General features: G+C 44.7%; 1 protein-coding gene across 4 annotated transcripts in view; it reads right to left on the bottom strand.

The window, feature by feature from the left end:
• The window catches only part of LOC131891511 (methylcytosine dioxygenase TET-like), a 36,244-nt gene that overhangs the window by 13,798 nt on the left and 2,999 nt on the right, over positions 1–19,447 (bottom strand). For 2 of the 4 annotated variants that reach the window (XM_059241116.1, XM_059241119.1), the window contains exons 1-2: positions 10,173–10,387; positions 6,834–8,384 (exon numbers count right to left, since the gene is read on the bottom strand). In XM_059241116.1, the coding sequence (XP_059097099.1) occupies positions 6,834–8,090 (1,257 nt within the window). In that variant the 5' untranslated portion in view covers positions 8,091–8,384; positions 10,173–10,387. Of the gene's footprint in view, positions 1–6,833; positions 8,385–10,172; positions 10,388–13,702; positions 13,831–19,447 lie in introns of those variants that run through there. The other 2 variants (XM_059241117.1, XM_059241118.1) reach the window with 2 other exon arrangements.

Raw genomic sequence — 19,447 nt, 5'->3', positions numbered from 1 at the left:
AGGGATGCGATTAAAAATTCCATTCTAAACAAGTTCATTGGCATTTGAGTGCGAAATGAGCCGAGCGTAACGAGCAAGTATGTTGGCTCCACTTTTATCTCTGCCGCCGTTCCGTTCCCGAATTTAGACCCGAAGAGTAGTTGGAAGTAAAAAAAACTCAAGCAATCGGGCATGGAATCCACCAGGAACCCGCCCATTTAGACCAATTTAGCGCGTGTTTGGCTTGGTCTTTTTGGGGCCAAGGTTGGTGGAATGAGCGCAAAAAGTACTTTTCCTATCCCCAGACATTGGGCAAAAACCGTGTTAGCTATTGGAGTAAAGTTCTTTGCCTTGTCGGTTAAATAGACGGTCCATCATCAATATTGCATCTTGAGCGCTCGAGGGAAATTCGACCCAATAATGCTTGATTTTATCTCGAGAAAGGAAACGACGAGCGACAAAAACTCGAAAGACACGCCAACTCGACAAAGTCTGAAGGAGTCTTAGACATGAATGTTTAATGATGTAATGCAGTCAAACCCAGTTATTAGTTCCGTTGCACCAAAGTCAAATCAAATGCGAGCCACGCATTCCCTTATTCTTACTACTCCTTTGTCAAGAGCACACAATGGATCATATCCCAAGTCCTAAGTTTATAAAGTGGGCCTTGAGCCATGAAGGATATGAACGCTTTTCTCCGAACGCACCAGGAGAGGCAGGCGATCGTCGTGAAATCGATTTGCATGTCTTTGAAACAAATCTCCAACGACGGGTCTGTTCCTCTTCTGGAAAGAGTTGCACTTGGAACGTCTAGAAAGCCGAAAGAGTTGGCCAGCTGTTCTTGGCGAGACTTTCTGAAGCTGTTGTCGTGCGCTGTATGTATTATAGTGGAAGTAGTAGTAGTAGTAGTGGTCGTAGTAGAAAGCTCCCACAGCTTTTACGGCTTCTCCGTCGATCCACGAGAATACTAATGTACTGCAGGTAAACGCAGTAGCAATATGCTGTAAAACCTTCTTACGCGTTCCAAAGTGAGATTAATGGCAAAGAAAGGTCCCTAATCTCCATTATAAATTTACGAGAGACTCACTTCCATAACGAACAACATTGCCGAAACCCAAGAGCTTGGAGAGATAAATGTGGGGCTTTTTTCAAATGGGTCCATCCAGCTATGGGGCGTTAATGAGTCGAGAATGGAGATAAAAACACCACTCCATGCAAATAGGTTCCAGTTGTAAGGCAAGCGGATCCGGTAAATGATGATAGAGCGCCTGACTTGGCCTTCATTCAAGGCCAAAGCCAATATCATCCATCTATCCACCCTCCGTGTTTCCAAACTCTCTCAGATCAGAGAGAGAGAGAGAGAGAGAGAGAGGGAACGAGGGGATTCCTCTCATGGGGGAGAGAGGACCTGAATGAAATGGATGCAATAGTGATTTGTTTATGTCACCCTCCCCCTTCCAAGATTGCTGTGCAATGTTACAGGGTCGCTACAAGGCACGCCTTCAAGTCCCGTTTACTGAGGGGTGGCTCCGAATGCTCAGAAATGATTAGGACCCTGGCCAAGGCCGAGTTTCTTGAGGTGGAAATGAATGTAAAGAAAATTGAAGAGGATTCGAATGAAATGAGCTGGATCTGCCTGGAACTCGGAATGGGACGAATGAATGGGGGAGAGGGGGTTCTTTTTAGGATAAAACGATCTGGTGGATGCGTCTCGGTCAGGCTTAGTTGTTGCCAGCTCGTTAACTTAAAATTCTGATAAACATTGGATAAGCTCTAGAAAATGAAACTGTTCCATCAATGTCCAAAGAGGGGCCAAAGCAATTTGTTCCAACTGACCGTGGAACACAAAGATGGATGTGGCTCCAGAAACTCATTTCCATATGTAAAGCTCCCCATTTTGGTGTCCAGGGAGTTTCAAACTATTCGAAGGATCGAACCATTTTCCTCGCCTCCACAGCTAAGATTTAACGTGTTTTTTGTGGAAACATGTAGCAATTTGAGTGAGGTTAGTCTGCGCAAAAGATAATCGTGTGAGATGTCCTGTCAGTCAGACTTGATGGGAAAGAACAGTAGCTGAGGGGGTAGTCGCGTTTATGGTGGCTTCCACCGACCACACACGGCCACTGCTTGAAACCATCCAGGTTAGTTTGGTTCTTGGGTGATTGGTTGAGCCGTTGAACAATTGAGAGTGGATGGTTTTGAGTTCGGACAGTGCAAGTTGGAACATCTGGCAAGTGGCGCAAAATTCATTTCTGAAGGAAACTCCCGAAGGCATTTGAGGACGAGAGAAGGAGCGAGTATGAGCCCATGAGAAACACCTTTATGATTACATGCTATCCTGGATGGAGCAGCCATCAAACCATCAACCATCCATCTTATTGTACAACTGCCACTATAAATCCATAACCAACGCCACATATGTGTCTTTGATTGTCCTAACCGAAACGAGGGAGCCATTTGGATGCCAAAACCGGCGGAGTTTCGAGCCCAACAAGCAAAATGTGGGGACACGTTTAAAATGCTTTTAATGTGATGCGTTCACTAATTTCCTTCAGGCATCATAAATCCGAAAAGCCAAACCCGATTACGTGAGGATTCTTTCATTAACTTTCCCACGTTGGTGGGACGAGGTCAACATAAAATGAGCTTTTGTGGCTGGAATGCCCCAAGTTGACCAAATTGGCAAATGCACGAACGATGATGCTCCATTCTCGCGCTCCTCTCAATTGTCGGGGTCCTGAATAAATTTTTGAGCCTAGCCGATTTTTTAACGTGGGAAACGCTTGCCGAAGCCCTTTCATGTCCATTGTCCGGGTGCTCTCGTTATTTGATGAATGAATGGGTCACACTGATTAAAATAGATGAGTTATTTCATCCCAACGAACTTCTTATTTCAACGATGGCTTTGAAATGATGGGATACCAAGGCAATTTAAGGGAGTGTTTTGGGGCGTTCGAGGTCTATCCCTCGACTTTTTTTTCTCTTATAATTGCCAGTTTTAAGCCCTTTCCGGTGTGTCATAGAAATAGTTTGGAAAATTGCCTTTTATTTGAGTCCAATGAGTTTAATGAAGGATGGCAGTTGTAATTGAATAGCCCCAACGCCAAAGTTGATGGGCTTGAGAACAATGTCGCTCAAATGAGCTCTAAATTGGGAGCCTACATTCCTTTTTCCACCCAATGCCACACCACGAGAGACATATATTCATAAACTAGACAAGTGTTTCCAAAAAGAACCCTGGAATTGAGCCCAAGTTCGTGAGGATGGTTTTCCCATTAATATCTAGTTTAAGGATGAATCCTGTGTCGGTAAGACCGGCTTAGCCCAAGATCAAAGAGAAATTTTTCCCTGAGTCACCAAACAGAGATTTCGGTTCAGTTCAGATCTTGGCAGCCCACCGATCTGACGCCAGCCTTAGATGAGCCAGATTGAACAAACCAGTCCTGCTTTGCTCCAGGAATTTCGAGGAACTCCAAGCTGTCTTTCGGTCTCATCGATCCGAGGATCTAGCCCAATTGTCGGCATCTGTGATATTGCAGCTGCCCAACAGAAGTTTTCAAGGGTTGTTCATGTGAGTCGACGGCTCCTTCTCTCACTATCCCCGTTTGTGGGGCTCAATCCATGCATGAAATTGCGCCTCTTATGCGACATATTCAAATGGCTGGGCACACATAGGATGCTGGTGGAGACCGAGGCTGATCCCCCCTCTGGGAATTGGCAACCCTGACAGGGATTTTTCTGAATTTGTTTCATTTAAGCGCACCCAGGGCCACAATCACTGTCAATCAAGTCACATATTCTCATCTACCATCTGTGAGCCTGTGTGCATGAGTGTGTGCGTGGAGCGCCTTACTTGGGTTCACTTTTATGTTTTGGACATGGACTAGGAGTCGTAGCTCTTTAGGAAATGTTTATTTGAGAGCAAACTTTGTGGCCAGTTGATTTTATGGACGACGGATAGACGAAATGGAACGGAGGAGGGTTGGGATTGAGCTTCAACTACCCTCTTCCTTCTGATCGTTTTCACATGCTAAAAGTGAATGTTGCCGATCGTCCGAGGCATACATGGACACATGGGCCACCCTCGAGATGATTCTAAGCCTGCCTTGCATGGGCCATAGTCTAGATGGGCTCGAGACCAACTATGGAAGTCCATCTTGTGAGTGAGATGATGTGAAACAAGGCACCGGAAACTGACTAAAAACTCAAGTGACGTCAGCCGTCAGTTCACCCGAAAATTGATGAAATTGGCTAAAGACGCCAATAACGCACACACCAAAAAAAAAAGAGTTGCTTGAGGAAATCCTGCTCAGGCTCAAAGTATATATAAATTTGTTGGAACAAATATGCGATTGGTGAGTTTATAGGAGCGAAGAGGAAAGGTGTTTGTCAAACAGATAAGAGCTCGGGTGATTTCTTTTTCTTTATAATCCAGCTTTAGGTCGGGCCAAAGTTGCAGTCCAAGAGTTCATTGACAGAGCCCCTACTAGACCTCTCAGTCCACAGGTTGAGACTCTCTGGACTCTCCAATGAGGTTCGTGGGATTCGGCAGTCAGTCGGCGATTAGAATTTGTTATCATCTAACACTATTTGCCAAACAGAGGGATAACACCTCGTTCCGTTCGTTTTTCGAGCGTCTTCCAACAAGCTCGAATTGGTTCTCGAGTACATAGGTTATGTAGCGCCACATTCATGCTGACATTATTTGTATGTTGTTTCTCAGGCACGTCATTTAATAACTCCAGTTGCATTGCCTCTTATCAGGAAGTCAAATTGGCAGTGTAATCAATCCATTTCACCCATCAATGGATGTTCGATTCAATTGACCTTTTACGACACATTGCTCCAGGGTTGCATCGACAAAACAAGCTGTGGATTGGAATTGAGCGAAGACACTCTGTAAGAGCGTGACGCTCAGGTTGGTCATTTTCTGTCCAGGGGTGAGAGTGGATCCCTGATCAAAATTATTGTACTTGATCATTCTTTTTAAAACTCTTTTTCTGATGGTGTCAGATTTCAGGCCGGCCTAGCCGAGCAATACTTCAGCTTTGTTTATGAAAGCCACTAAAACCTCAATTGACTAGGTGGGATCGACTGAGTGAAAAATACACTAACATGTAGATCTTTTGAAATGGAAAAGGTACTACTAATTCGTTGAGTGCTTCTTCGGAATGACATTTACTGCTGATGCGTACTTTTAACTTGGGTTCCCCGGTGCACACCTTTCACATACAGGGTTTTTAAACAAAGAGAGCGGTAAACAAGAACGGCCCTGGATGGCAATGCAAGAGACGCAAGAGACTTGGAAAAGATCATCATCATCATCATCATCATCACCGTTGAACTTGCATAACAGTGAGTGAGTAGTGGTGGAAGCAGCACACCATCTCCGTACGTTTTGGTGGCGGTGCTTGCTCGTTAAATGCATAGCAGCTGTTAGCCTAGATTAGTCAAGGATCGGATATCGACCCAACGACGACTATGCTTTGAGGTTTGGCCAGAGTAAAAATCCTCTTGCTCCAAGTTTCCTCCTCAATGATGTGTCATTGCTTGAGTGAGCAGCTCTCAAGCTCCAAGAACACATTCCTAGGCTTGGTGGCCTCTCTTACTTTTAGATACTAGATGCGTTTGGAATCGCACTCGGCCAAGCACAAGATCAACTTGCAGTTGTTGTTGACGACACTTTTCGGCCAATTTTCGTCTTGAGAGATCAAGGTCGGGCCCAAAATCGACCATTTAGATTAGAAACGAGTATCGCGGATTCATTAATTGGGTCCTCCCGTCGAACTCTGAATGGACAATGACAAACCGAGCGCGATGCTCTGTCCACGCTCAAGGTCGAAAACCCAAGTGGCAAAGACGGAAGTTCAAGAGGCATTCTTCACAATAACAACATCATCTCGAAAATGCCCGAGTTCTAAATCATTAATCCCAAGATTGATTGGGATTCCAACAAACCCAAAATTGTCCCTCTGCAGGAGACATTTGGTGCTTGTTGAAGAGAGCTAAAACGCAGCTTAATCCTTGACGCCAGACAAGGAAGGAGAGGAGTGACTGTTTTTAGCTGGCATCAAGTAGGCCTAAGGAGGAAAGGATTGCGCAGCTGGTAGCAGGCCCTAAAAAGAGGCCTGACGTCATTTTGACGTCACAAGTACCGCCCTCGGATGCCAGGGCAGAGAGAAAAGAGGGGGATTTCCCAATGATGGATGCTTGCGCTAACGGAAAAAAATACCCCCTCTACCCCTCCCCCCCCTTGGGTCCTCAAAAATAAAAAGCCGAATTAGTCCACCTTGTTGACTCCAAAATTTGGAAGCTCAACCAGAGCTTACACACTATTGGGAGGAGCTCCAAACAACGCATCTGCCTCTGCTATTTATTTTCAGGCAAAAAGTTTACCATATGCCTTTAACCTGAAAAGCTCGGAAGGAACGAAAGAAAAGAAGAAGCAGAACTGAATCACAAAAGAAGAGGACACATCTGTTGTTGGCCTGGAGCTCACAAGACCACGGACGACATGGTCGCTTGCTGAACCTCTGGGCTGTTTAGTTGACTGACTAACAACAAACAAAGGAGATCCTGGTCGCAACATGTAGCATGCACACATATTGAGGTTCTGATTTTTGGTGAAAAAAGGTCAAATTATTTTGGTAAACCGACTCCTCACTGCTGTTAGAAGTAGAGGTAACCCGAGTCGCCATGAGTGCAATAGAAAGCATCAGGAAAGCCCGGCAATTTGTGAATTAGTTCACATGAATGGCTCTGAACCAAGGAAGACATTGTTTAGAGATTACTGCTCTTGATTTTCAAGTCTTCAAAGTTGGGGCATGATAAAAAAGAAAACGGGCTCTACTCACGTTGGGTTTCTTGGGTTTCTTCTCGGTGAGACGCTCACAACGCCTGAGTTTGCAGATTTGATGACTTTTGTCGTTACGACATGGAGCACAATCACCACAGTTGTCTTTCTTTTGACATCCAATGCATTCGCCACAGCGTTTACGTTTCTTCTTGGTGCCTTTTTCGCTATCCCCACCCCCGGCCATGCTGGAGGCGGGTTGCGAGCCGTTGCCACTGGATCCTGGTGTGCTAGGTTGCTGACTGCCAGGTGACTTGAAGTTGTTGGACTCATCCGAGCGACCCACTATTCCCAGAGGATGGGAGGAACCCAACTTGTCCAGGGTGGGCTCGGTGGAGGAGATAGCGGCCACCTGCCCGGGAGTATCTGGCGGGTTGTTCCTGGCCTCGAGTGTGTCCATGCCTTCCAAGGAGGTGGTTCGAGCTGACTTTTTCCTGAGTTGGGCGGTTAGAGTGGGATGGGCCTCGACCATATTGCTACTACTCGTGGCACTAGGAGGACGGTCATTGATCTTGCGCCCTCGATTGGGGTTCAAGTTGTGAGCCCCAATCCCGTAGGTCGGGGGTCTGGGCTGCAGATGGTGGTAAGTGCTGGCATGGGGTGGAAATGGATGATGTCCATCGATGAGGGGCTGAATGGGCCCCGAAGAGATGGGATAATGTGAGGGCAGACCTCGTTGGCCGGAATTGACGGCGGCTGCTGCGGCAAACATGGCATGGGGATTCTCTTGGTGGAATTGCGACTGGAACGAGGGTAATCTTTGGTCTATGAAGTGATGTGCGGGGGCGGCTGGGTGATGTGGATGCTGGTAGAATTGGTGATGATGGAGCGGCCCTGCCCTGACGGCAGTCGCGTGCGGAGCCAAGACATTGGGTGGAGCAATGGAGGTGACTGACGTGGGAATGCCCGAGCTGACCGCCGACGCCATGGACGTGATACTCGGGAGATCACATTCCCAGGGTCGGTACTGGTTGTTGTTTGAGTGGGGACCGTTCCCGCCACCTCCCGGGTTAAGTGGGTCAAAGTCCCAGGCCGGCGAGTCCCCAGCTAATAGCCGTGACAGGGTCATCCCCTCGCCAAAGTGGTCCAAGTCGTGGCTGAGCGGTGTGAGGCCACAGTCGTCGTTACTGGCCGAAGAGGTGGCATGGTTTCCCTGAGAATGGTGTGAGGACGCACCGGAGGAAGGCGGGATCATGAATCCCCCAATGGGTGGGTCCCTTGAGGACCCACCCCCTCCTCCGCGGCTGGTTTCGTTCATGACAAATCAGGATATGTCCTGATCATTGAGTTCAAGAGGTAGTTGAAGAGGAAGATTGAGATTTTCTGAGGTTGCTGTCATGACATTCATGTTCGTTAACGTGTGTTAAAAAGTGGGGATACTGTAAAGTACTGATGGTATTATTATTATGGCTTCTTCGTTGAGATCATCGTTTCGATGGGCAGGGGGGGTGGCGAGGGGGGCTGTTGGTGTCAGACCAGGGTTAAGTTTTTTGATTGTGGCAATAGGAATCTCGGGTCGAGTGGTTGAATTTAGAACATGCTTGGCTCACACCTGGAAAGAGAGAGAGAGAAATGAAACGAACCACATCAGGAGATACAAATCTCGTGGATGATACTTCCATAAAAAGAGGCATCTTAGCATAAAACTCCAGTTTAGCATCGATTCCCGTCCAATTATGTCTTTTTATTGCCATCACCACAGGATACTTTTTTTTTCTCTCGCCGAGTTCTCGAAGAGTACGAAGCTGGGCTCTTGGGCGTATTTGCACATTTAAGTCGTACTCTCTACTTGATCAAGGGAGAAGTGAGAATATGGAACAGGGCATTGTGAATGTGGATGACTCATCCGCGAATCTGCTGATGATTCAAAAATATTTTTCATGGTGGATTTACCAAGATGAATGCACAATGACTAATGGGCCAAACGAAGGGACATGAAAATGAGCAGACACCGTGCTTTACTCGCAACCATCGTAAAAAAAATCCGTCTTCTTAGGTGTTCAAACTGGTCTGGCAAAAAAAGAGAGCCCAATGGGCAGAGACAACTCCTGAAATTGGTCGAAATTGAACCATGTAAAAACCATCAGACGCCCCATAATTATCTGACTACAAATTCAGTTCAGTTCAGTTCAGAGAGAGAGAGAGAGGAAGTTTCCAAGTTTCCAGGCATTCATTGACCAAGCACACCAATTTGGCTCGCCGAAATAATGTGTTCCGCTCCAAAAGCTCGCTCGACCAGGACACATGAAGAAGACCAACTCAAGTTCACTTCATTTCACGTCCTACATACATACTTCCAATCGTCCAACTTCTGTTCCTCAAACTACCTTGAATGTGGCGAAAAGCAGGAATGTGGGCTAAAGAGGATAATGGTTGATCAAGGATCGAGCCCCAGGGTATCTTATCAGTTTTCTGCGATGACTTGACTGACAAATTCAAGATTAACAACCTGCACCAATTTCCGAACCAGCCACACATTTGCTTTGCGGGCTCAATTTTCATAGCATGCGATCATTTCATGGACCTATCTAAAGGTTCATCCATATTAAAAGCCCAACCATTATGAGCCATAAAATAGGCTTCAAAATTCCAATGAAAACATGGATGATCAAAACGGTTTGAAGAGTAAACGAAATTGTGTAGCCAGAGAAATAAAAGTGCTCTCAAGAAAAAAAGAAGGATAATGATGTTGGTCAATGATGCCCGGGGTCGACGAAGCCATTTATCAATGTCTATTTAACGGATGCTGGTGGTAGGTGGTTGGTTTCCCTCAAAATTCGAATTTTAACCCAACTTCTTACCGGGTTTCACTTTCTTCCAGCGAACCAAGAGAGGAAAACTTGTCACACAAAGCCATATAATTAGTTTAAAGCGCACATGCACCTCATGGTCAAGCTATTTACAATCGCTCTACAGTGCTTCATCCGCCTCATCATGTGGATGAACCCCAGGAAGACCCTCTCAAGTGCCCTGAACAAGCCATTGGCAATGGACATGGGTCTGTAGTGCAATTGATAGTGATTGACAGGCGAAAAAATGGTTGGAGACAGAGCACCCCAAAAAAGATAGGCACAGGGCTCACACAAGGGTTGTAAAACCATAGTGTCAAGTGAGCTCCTTGATTCAAGACCAGCCAAGTTTGACCTCATTAGCCAAGAACTGTCAGGTCAAAATCTCAGGTTTAATTAGATATTCCAAAAGCCTGAGAGTGGGTTTTTAAAATCTCCATCAATCCTGGGCCAAGGATAAGGGGTTGATGGACTAATGGCAAATGTATTGATTAAACATAACTGATGACAGGGGCATACATAGTAAAAAAAAGATGCAATAAATATCTTACCGTGAGTTGTAGGAAAATATATGTTTATATCGCGTTGCTTCAGTCTTACACATACACACCACTCTAGAGCACATGTACACCGCAATAAGTTCGCCAATTCATGGATAAGGCTGAGAAGGGGGTGGATGGGTGTGTGGTGTGTGTTGTGGGGGGGGGGCAATTCACACCCCAAGATTTCTATTTGGTTCTCCACCCTCTCCAATGTGAGTGTGTATGTGTGTGTGGGTCTCACTCTCAATGATTTCTTCCCCAATTTCTCGTTTCAAGTCCACAGGATCTGCTTTTCTGGACGAGGAGCAGGAGCAAAGTGCAGACCGGTCAGTGGCTTACACGGCACACACCATGTCTTGACTAGTATAATACTAGTACTCCTGCTCGCACTACTCCTACTCCAACTTTTCAATGTGGACTAGTATAGTAGTATAATTCGAAGCTAGTCAGGCAGACAACACGAGTGGAGTCTCTGAAAACTTACCCCCTAGCCGCCACATGCACATTCTGGGGTGGAACTAGCCAAACAGGGGTTGAAGTGGTGGAGGGTGCATTTCTGCGGCGCGCAAGAGGGGACGAGGGCGCGGCGCGGGCCCGGGATTACGAGGCGCGAGCGTGAGGTACAAGGATGAGCAGCTGCTGATTGGCGTTGGCTGGGCGGGCGCCGGCCCGGAAATTTATTTTGAAAGCTTGCCCAATCGCGGGTGGGCAGGAGAATTTCTCAAGTTTTCATTCCCTTTTTTTCGGCCTACCAAGTTCCAACGTGGTAGCGGTGGTGGTGGTGGTGGTGGTGGTGGAAGACTCCAGCTTCTCTGGCCCGTGGGTGGAGGGGGGTCATAGATAAAGACTTGAGTTTGGGCATTTGCGGAGATCTGTGCTCTGGTGCATGAGGAGATTGGGCACTTCCTTTTCCATGTTCCCTACACTCAGGAGATGATAAAATTGTGGAGCACGCTTTCAAAACAGGCCCCCAATCTAGTAAGGTTGACCCAATGAAGGTCATATTTAAGAGAAATTACATGGCCTTTCAGTTGGGGCAGAAGTGTGAACCATCTTGACAACAACCAGTTTTTGCTGCCCTCTTATATAGTGCAGCCATTGTCCGGTGGAGAGAGCCCTTAAATTTTAGGAAAACATTTTATCAAAGGGCAATTGTTTTATTTGCATCTATTATGTAGATGGTTGCTTCACACGTATGCAATGCATGCATTTTCTCGTGTTTTTGATAATAAAGACTTAGAAGTACAAACAATATGTGTGGATATATTTCACAATTTGAGCATAAGTTGCAGATAAAATTATTGTAAACATAATGTAGGATTGCTATTGAAAAAAAGCAAATTTTCACACATTTTTGAGCCTCTCTATTTGAAAAATCTTGTAAGCAGATACCTTTTGCTTTTAAAATAACAGAGTACATTTTCATGAAATTTAGTTTTTTTTCTTTTGAAGAAGACTAAAAGCCATCCATGAAACATTTTAAGCAAGATAATATTCTGATGAAAATCTAAATTATCGCTCACTGCGATTGCAAAATAAAAGGCAGACATAATTTTGAAATCCTCCATATCTTTTGTCAAAGTAAGATATATGAGTAAAATGTAGATTTAAACAAAAGTGCCTAGCCATGGATGTGATGAACTGTAATACACCTTTGGTCAGTCGACAAAACCTGAATATCCCAAATGATTAGAAACTCAAGCAAATATGATGACTTAGAGTGGGTTTAAGGTTTGGGATTAATATGGAACTTGTTCAAAGGTTGAGTTTCATTGCCAATACTTGCTCCACGAATTGCATCCCATGATGAACAGAATTGTCAACAACCCTGCACAAATAATTAAACAAACCGGTCCCCTGACGCATCTACTCACACCCACCACTACCGTCTTTGAACAGTTTCCAATCTATTCTAATTCCACATCCATGGGCATCCTTTTCTCCTTGGGAAATGGGGGGTGATTCACTCCGACAGGGAGGACCGGAGGGGGGTGAAACTCGCGCACGCTCGATAGAACTATGTGTCCTTTCTGCTTTTGCTGCCAAAAGTTACCGTGTTGGCCCCTGACTCAGAGAAGACTCCCAATCATCAACATCCATGGCACCACAAACTCGGGTAGCACGGCTTCCAAAGACTTCGGGTTGTTGGGATACACAGAGAGAGCATAGTATCTACCAGGGCCACAGGGGCTGGCCAAATTGTTGTCCCTGGGCTCTTGAACATGGTAATTATAATTGCTCATGTCCTCTATCCTCATTGCAGACCTGGTTGATAAAGAATCCTTTTCGGGAATGGACGAAATGATTTGAATTGAAAAACAAAAGTTTAGTGAATGAACCCCGACAGCTCGGAGAGGCATGTGTGGAAGGAAATGCGAGAGCCAAGAGTTAGAACCGCCAGGGTGAATGTGGCAGCTGCCAAAATCCCTAATAATCAATAAGCAGCTTGGATCGGAATTACGCATGGAACGCCAATTAATGCTAGATTATTACAGCATTAATGTAGGACTATAATTCAAAAAGGGATGAAAAACGGCTCGAGATGAAAAAAATGCCTTTTGCTTGGAAAGGAAAAAAAATATGTGGAGGCAATCTGCACTGAGAGGGTGAAATACAGGTTTTGCGAAGTTTGGTGACTAATAGACACGCCTTCCGTTAAATGAAGACTAGACCTCGGAAAAAACGACTTTTTAACCGAATTGACTTTTTTACAGAGGGGAAAACGCAGGAACAGGATGAAATATGCGAGAAACAGTTTTGAAAATGCTCAAAAAAGGGAGTAAAATGCAAAAAGACAGATTGCTGATATGCAAAAAAAGTTGCTACAAGTGTTAAAAGGTCACTAAAGCCTCTTTGCTGCAATTTTTGTTGGTTACAAAATCGTAAGCATTTTGTCACAGAATGATTTATTTGGATCAAAAATGTTTCTCTATAATATACCGTGGATGAAACCCATGATGGGAGGTCATTCTGGTCAAATGCAGCTCTCTTTTATTTGATTTTCCTTATGAGAGTAGAGGAAATTGAATTTGATACTTCAATTTGTTCTTAGACTAAACGTTGTATCAATTTTGGGAGATTTGACGAATCAAAATCTTTTTTTTTTATTAAACCTTGAATTCCATTCCTTACAGAAGTTAGTAAAATCTAATCAAAGCACTAAAATTTTGAAAACTTCCGGATGCTGAACAGAAGTTAATTGGAAAAAAGTCCCCAACATGAAGAAGCAAGTTAAGGAGGACAGAAATAAGGACCCAAATAATAGAACGGCTAAAAATGTTCAAAAACGTGGGAAAACCTGTCGGAAGAAACAGGGACAATTGGAAATTTGGCCTAAAAATGCTTCTCCTGAAAAGGTGTTTATCATGCGTTAACTTCTCTTCTGAAGTGTAGTGATCCTCCAGCTCATCTATTGGGTCATGGACAGCTAAATGGCCGATCATTGGCTTTAGGTAAATGCTATGCTATTTAAAAAATATACAAGACCAAAATTTACCGATAAAAATGATACCGTTTTATTAAATTTACATAAAACTCACCTAAAAACGAAAGCTTGGTAGCCGAAGAGACCGGCACCCGGTTCGATTCTACCCCTCGACCTTTCTCGACATACATTTGCTCGACGTGAACCACACTCACAGATGGAGAACCTCAACCTGATACCGGACTTTGACATGGAACAATAGAAAAACAAATGCCTTGAATTGAGAATACTTGCATAGTTGTAACCTGTGTACATAAATAGAAATGGATGTTGTGCACTCCGGGGGAAAAACTGCCAACAAACTCGCAAAAAATCCAAGCACTAACTAAGTCAGACGGGACCTCAGAGCTAGTTGTGCTTGGTCATTATCAGCAACCTGGAAACAATTTGCTTTCAGTACCAAATTATCACTAAAAAAGTATCTATATGCAAGATTTTGCAATGTACGAGTATTACTATTCGGAAAATGACATAAAGCAAAAAAAATCAGGAAACGTGAAAATCAAAGGACGAAGCAGGGGATGCCGTTGTATATGTCGTATTTCTATCAAAAAGTTCAACTTATGATGGCACATTGAAATGCGACAACTTTTCTCTTAGCATGAAATCTATCGCTCACGATTTGAGCAATAATTTTTCCATCCATTTTTTACAAGGAGCAACAGTCCACTACACTAACGATGAGTTTGTTGAGATTAGCAAGGCTTGTCAAGCTGAGCATTTAGATGATCTTGTAGTCACAGATCAGGATGCTTTAGAGGCCATCAGGGACTTGAGACTCTCGAGCTCCCCTGGCCCTTATGGTGTGACATGTCAATTTCTGATGAAATGCTCGTCTATATCCGATATTTTCGTTGCTTTGCCCTTATTGGTTCTTGGAAGGGGTCAAGCGGATAAGCCACGAAAGCATCAGCTAATTGATTGCTTAATGTCGGCATCTAATCTTGGAGCTATGATCTTAATATATCAACTGTTTCATGGGCATGAAATTCCTCAGGTTCTGGGTAAGCAAAGGCTTGGTTTCACCAGAACCTGGGCAAGACATAGCGGACATAAATGGTCAACTATGTTATAAAATCCAAGCTGCAACACGACAACCTGAGTTGAAAAAAAAAATACAGAATGAAAGTGAAAGATCTGAAGACAAACATACCGGTTCCAGTTATAACGAAAAGAAGGGACTAAGAAAACGAAAATATGAAAAACGGAGCAAAGCACCCACTTTAATTGTCAATTTGTTCAGTTATTTATAAATGCGAAACAACTTTACAGCTTTTTTTTAAAGAGTTATTCTTTGGTGTGATTAGGTCATCTAAATCAGATAATTTGTTTTTTTTTGTTGCTTCATGTGTCGCATCTGTAATCTAGATTGCGAGAATCATTTTGTAACTTTTACGACAGAGACAACTATACACGTTTTTTCCCACCACGTTAAAGTTCCTTTTACTGGATTTCCAATCCTAAATTTATTTCGACCTCAAGTGTCCATTGCTTTTCGTGACATGGTCCTTTAAAACCGTGACGTCAACATCCAGTGTCCTATTTGGTGATTTGAAAAAAAATAAGAATAAAGTCCACTCAATTAGTAAGGTTATTCAATCTCGTCTTTCGTGAGGAATCATCCCTTCTAGCATCGACCTCCTTGTTTCGTCATGGCCACGGCACCCTCAAAAACTCGACTAACGGCTCTGGATCAGGATACTCGTAAACCAGCCCTACGTAGTCGACGGGGCTACAAGGCCACCTTTACACGTGTGGCTAATGCAATCGAGTTAGATGTTGCCATAATGAAATCCTCAGACGCGACCTCCCTCGACGTTATTAACCAAATTCGGACCCTTCCTCAATCTCTTGACGAACTTAAACATAAGTTCTTCAGTCTTGAGGCATGTCAGCAACAAGTCCTCAGTTCGTTCGATGGAGACCAAGACGATCCTGAATTGATTCTATTGATGCTAACTATACAACCTTGAGGTCATTGCGACAATCAATTGCCAACCTATTGTCCTCAGTATCCACTCCTTTAATTGCTAACACTAACAACTCGTCCAAGGGAGGGAGCAATAACACCATCCAATTGGCCGCCATAATGGGTATCCAATACGATGTGACCAATGATATTCGCCCGTTTCGGGGGGGAAGATCCGCTGGAATTCCCAACCTTTCGGCTATAACGGAGTCGTGCGGAAACCAGGCTTTTAGAAATCGGGCAGGGTCCTATCGAGCTCCTCCAGGAGCTCGAACGCGTGTTAGGGGGACAAGCTTTGCACCTCAATACTTACCCGAAATTGGCGACAACTACAATAAAGCGTTGAAGCAATTGAAAGAAGTATATGATGACCCAACGTTGCAAGTAAAACCAATGGTCGATCGGCTCATACAAATGCCAACATTAGAGCATAATCGGACCTCTCTCCTGCAAGGGTATTCGTAGATGAATAAGTCGTTGAAAAGTTTTGAAGGTCTCAACCTATCCCCCAGCAGACCTTTTCACCGTATTCGTCATCTCCATGTGTGAAAGAAAATTGAGCAATCCATCGCGCAACACCTGGCACAAACATGTTCAATCAAAGACGGATTCCTCTCTTCCCTTAGGGTCAGACATCAGTTGCGAATCATTCCTGGGCGTCTTGTTAAAACAGGCAAGGTTGGCACCAAATGAAGCAGAAGAGACCCAACCAAGATCGACTCGGGTAACTGGACCCAAAGGAGTCGCCCCGGCCACGTTTCTTGCCCCCCCCGGCAACTAGCTTGCACCTTTTGCAAAAGACAAGGCCATTAGTGCCAATGTTTCCTGTTTTAGGATGCACAGAATGAGATCCGTAGAGGCGGAAGAAATACGGAAATTTTCAGACTTGTGCACCCGGTGCCTTGAACCCTTCGCCTCGGACCACAGACAGGCATGCAATGGCCCGACCTGTTCTATCAATGAATGTCCTCAGCCAATGAAACATTGCCGATGGATTCATCAAGCCATCATAGCTAAAGTATTGCACTCCCAAATGTTTTCAATGAAGAGTGACAACTCATTTGGAGAGCTTGAGCCTGTGTCTGAGCCTGCAATCACCTTTGCGAAACCTAGCATTGGAGGTCACACTTACGGGATTTTGCGCACTTGCATTGGGTTTGTCCGGAGTCCTCATAGTGGTGAAAAAGTCATTGCCACATATCTGTTAGATTCGGCCGCCGGGCAGGACTTGATTACTCGAAATTGTGCACAAAATTTGGGCCTTGATAACCCCCGCGATATTTTACAAATAAGTGTCGCGGGCGGAGGACAATCCCGGAGAACACAAGAAAAAACGTTCGCTTTCAAATAGAATCTTTAGATGGACGTTTTGTCTCCGATGTAGTGTCAGCCACAACCATCCAAAATATCGCAAAACCCCTCGAGCCTATCAATTTTGACCCAAAAACATACCAGCACATAAAAGATATTGTGTTCACCGAAGAATACCCCTCTAAAGAGAACCAATCCATTGACATCCTGATTGGAGAACCTTTATTTAGGCACTTATGCAGTGGAAATCAACAGGTGGGACTCCTCAACGAGCCAGCCGCCCAAGAAACAAAATTGGTTTGGGTTTTATGTGGAGCCCACCCAGATTTGAGCCCCATTTTAGCACCAAAGCACCTCCCGACGATCACGCATACCATAATGTTGACCTCACCCCGGTCCCCGATTGATCTAAGGTGCTTTTGGAGCCAGGAACATTTGGGAATCACTCAACAAGACAATTCACTTGCAGTCGAAGAGGAAGAAGTCATCAATCTGATGGGCCGTGTGTCGAAGTGCGATTCACTAAAGAGAAAATGGAGCACTGGACTTTTATGGAAAGAGGATCCCCGACTCGTGTTGTCCGACAACCTGGCACGAGCCAAAGGAGTCATGGTCCGTGTTGAACGGAGAACTACAAGGGAACATCGCGATCTTCTCCAGAAGGCATATTCAGATAAGAACGAACAAGGCACGTCTGAAGGAGTTCCTGAGAACGACTGGTGGACCCAGTAGAGGATGTAAGGTCAATTTTTAAAGAAATAGTGGATCTTCTCGCTTTGGGTGGCTTCCAACAGGAAGGAGGTGCTTGAGGCCCACAAAGGCGGAGCATGTCTTAATGGAACAGTATCCACTTTGGGGCTGGAATGGAGTACCACCCATGATACAATAGACTTCAAGTTTATGAAAAATCAATGCAAATCGGTGGATCGTTTCCCAACCGAACGAAGTGTCCTCGAAACCCTTGCCAGTGTATATGATCCTTTGGGACTTGTTTCACCGTTTACATTATTCGCCAAGCTGATCATGCAAGAGCTTTGGATTTTGGGTCTCGGATGGGATGACCTTCTACCCAAAAAGATTGCTGGATCATGGATCAATTGGGTTACTCAAACGCCCATACTTCAAAGCATTGCGGTCTCTGGTTGATTGGGATGGGATGACAACTCCCAATCTGAACTTGCCATCTTTGGCGACGCATCCAGACAAGCCTATGGGCCTGCTGTTTATTTCCTCTGCCAGGCTGAGGATGGAAAACGAACATCTACATTGGTTTTTAGTAAGACGAGAGTAGCACCTCTAAGAGACGACCTTTCAATAGCCAGGTTGGAACTACTGGGAGCTTTGTGCGCTGCACGAGTAGGCCAATACGTCTCAAATGCATTGTCAGTCCCTTCATCGAGATGCTACTATTTCACCGACTCCTTGCTGAATTTGTTAAGGATTCAGAGAGGTCCTCAAAGTTGGCGTCAATGGGTAGGCAAAAGAATCTGTGCACCCTCACAACAATGGTGGTTATGTCCAGGAGAGGAAAACCCGGCAGACTTCGCATCAAGGGGAGAGAATGTAGAGGACCTTGTATCGAGTGCTTTGTGGTGGTGTGGTCCAACTTTCTTATGTTAGAGCTAATTTGCGATTTATCCATTGAAACGTTCTTGTTGGCCCTAAGGAGATTTATTGCCAGACGAGGAATCCCATCTAAATGCTTACACGGACAATGCAAAACCATTCACTAAAGCTGACAAAGATTTGAGGCCAGTGGTCAAGAGCATACGTTGGGAACACGTCCATGATGACATGTCAAAGTATAAAATAGAGTTTTGTTTTTCCGTCTCTCGTGCACCGTGGACAAACGGCGTGACGGAGCGTATGGTTGGATTGAGAAAGAAGTCCCTTCGGATAGCATTACATACGAGCACCCTAACCTTCAGGCAATTGGAAACGGTCCTTCTTGAGTGTGAATCCATCAAGAACAACCGGCCATTATCTACCGTAAAGGAAGGAGAGGAACTTCTCCCCATCACCCTAGCTCAGTTGTGTGTTGGTAAGGACCTCCTGCTTCTCCGAAGTCCAGGGAATAATGTGAACTCTGACTCTACGGGGAGGCCTCATTTCGTAACAAAATGGAATCAAAGACGAACGAACACTCATCAACTCGTTTTGGAAAAGGTGGCAAAATGACTACCTCTTGTCCCTTGCTCCCAGGAAGAAATGGAATCAACAGAACAAACATTCCCTCTCTGTTGGAGATATTGTGATCCTTCGCGACATTAACGTATCAAAAAAATGAATGGCGCTTGGCTCGAATCAAGGAAATATTTCAAAGCACGAGAGACGTTGATGTCCAAATGCCATCATAAGCAATTCTTCGTCGGCATGTTAACAAATTGGCATTACTAGAAGAGAATGCTCAGTGAGGTGAGCGACTAGCCTTTCCAAACTTTTACCGAGATCTGCACCCCAACCCTCTTGGTGGGGAATGTCGCATCTGTAATCTAGATTGCGAGAATCATGCTGATTTCT

Source organism: Tigriopus californicus, chromosome 12 (genome assembly GCF_007210705.1).
Source record: "Tigriopus californicus strain San Diego chromosome 12, Tcal_SD_v2.1, whole genome shotgun sequence".
Classification (NCBI taxonomy): Eukaryota; Metazoa; Arthropoda; class Copepoda; order Harpacticoida; family Harpacticidae; genus Tigriopus; species Tigriopus californicus.
This window is presented reverse-complemented; position numbering and strand designations above follow the sequence as displayed.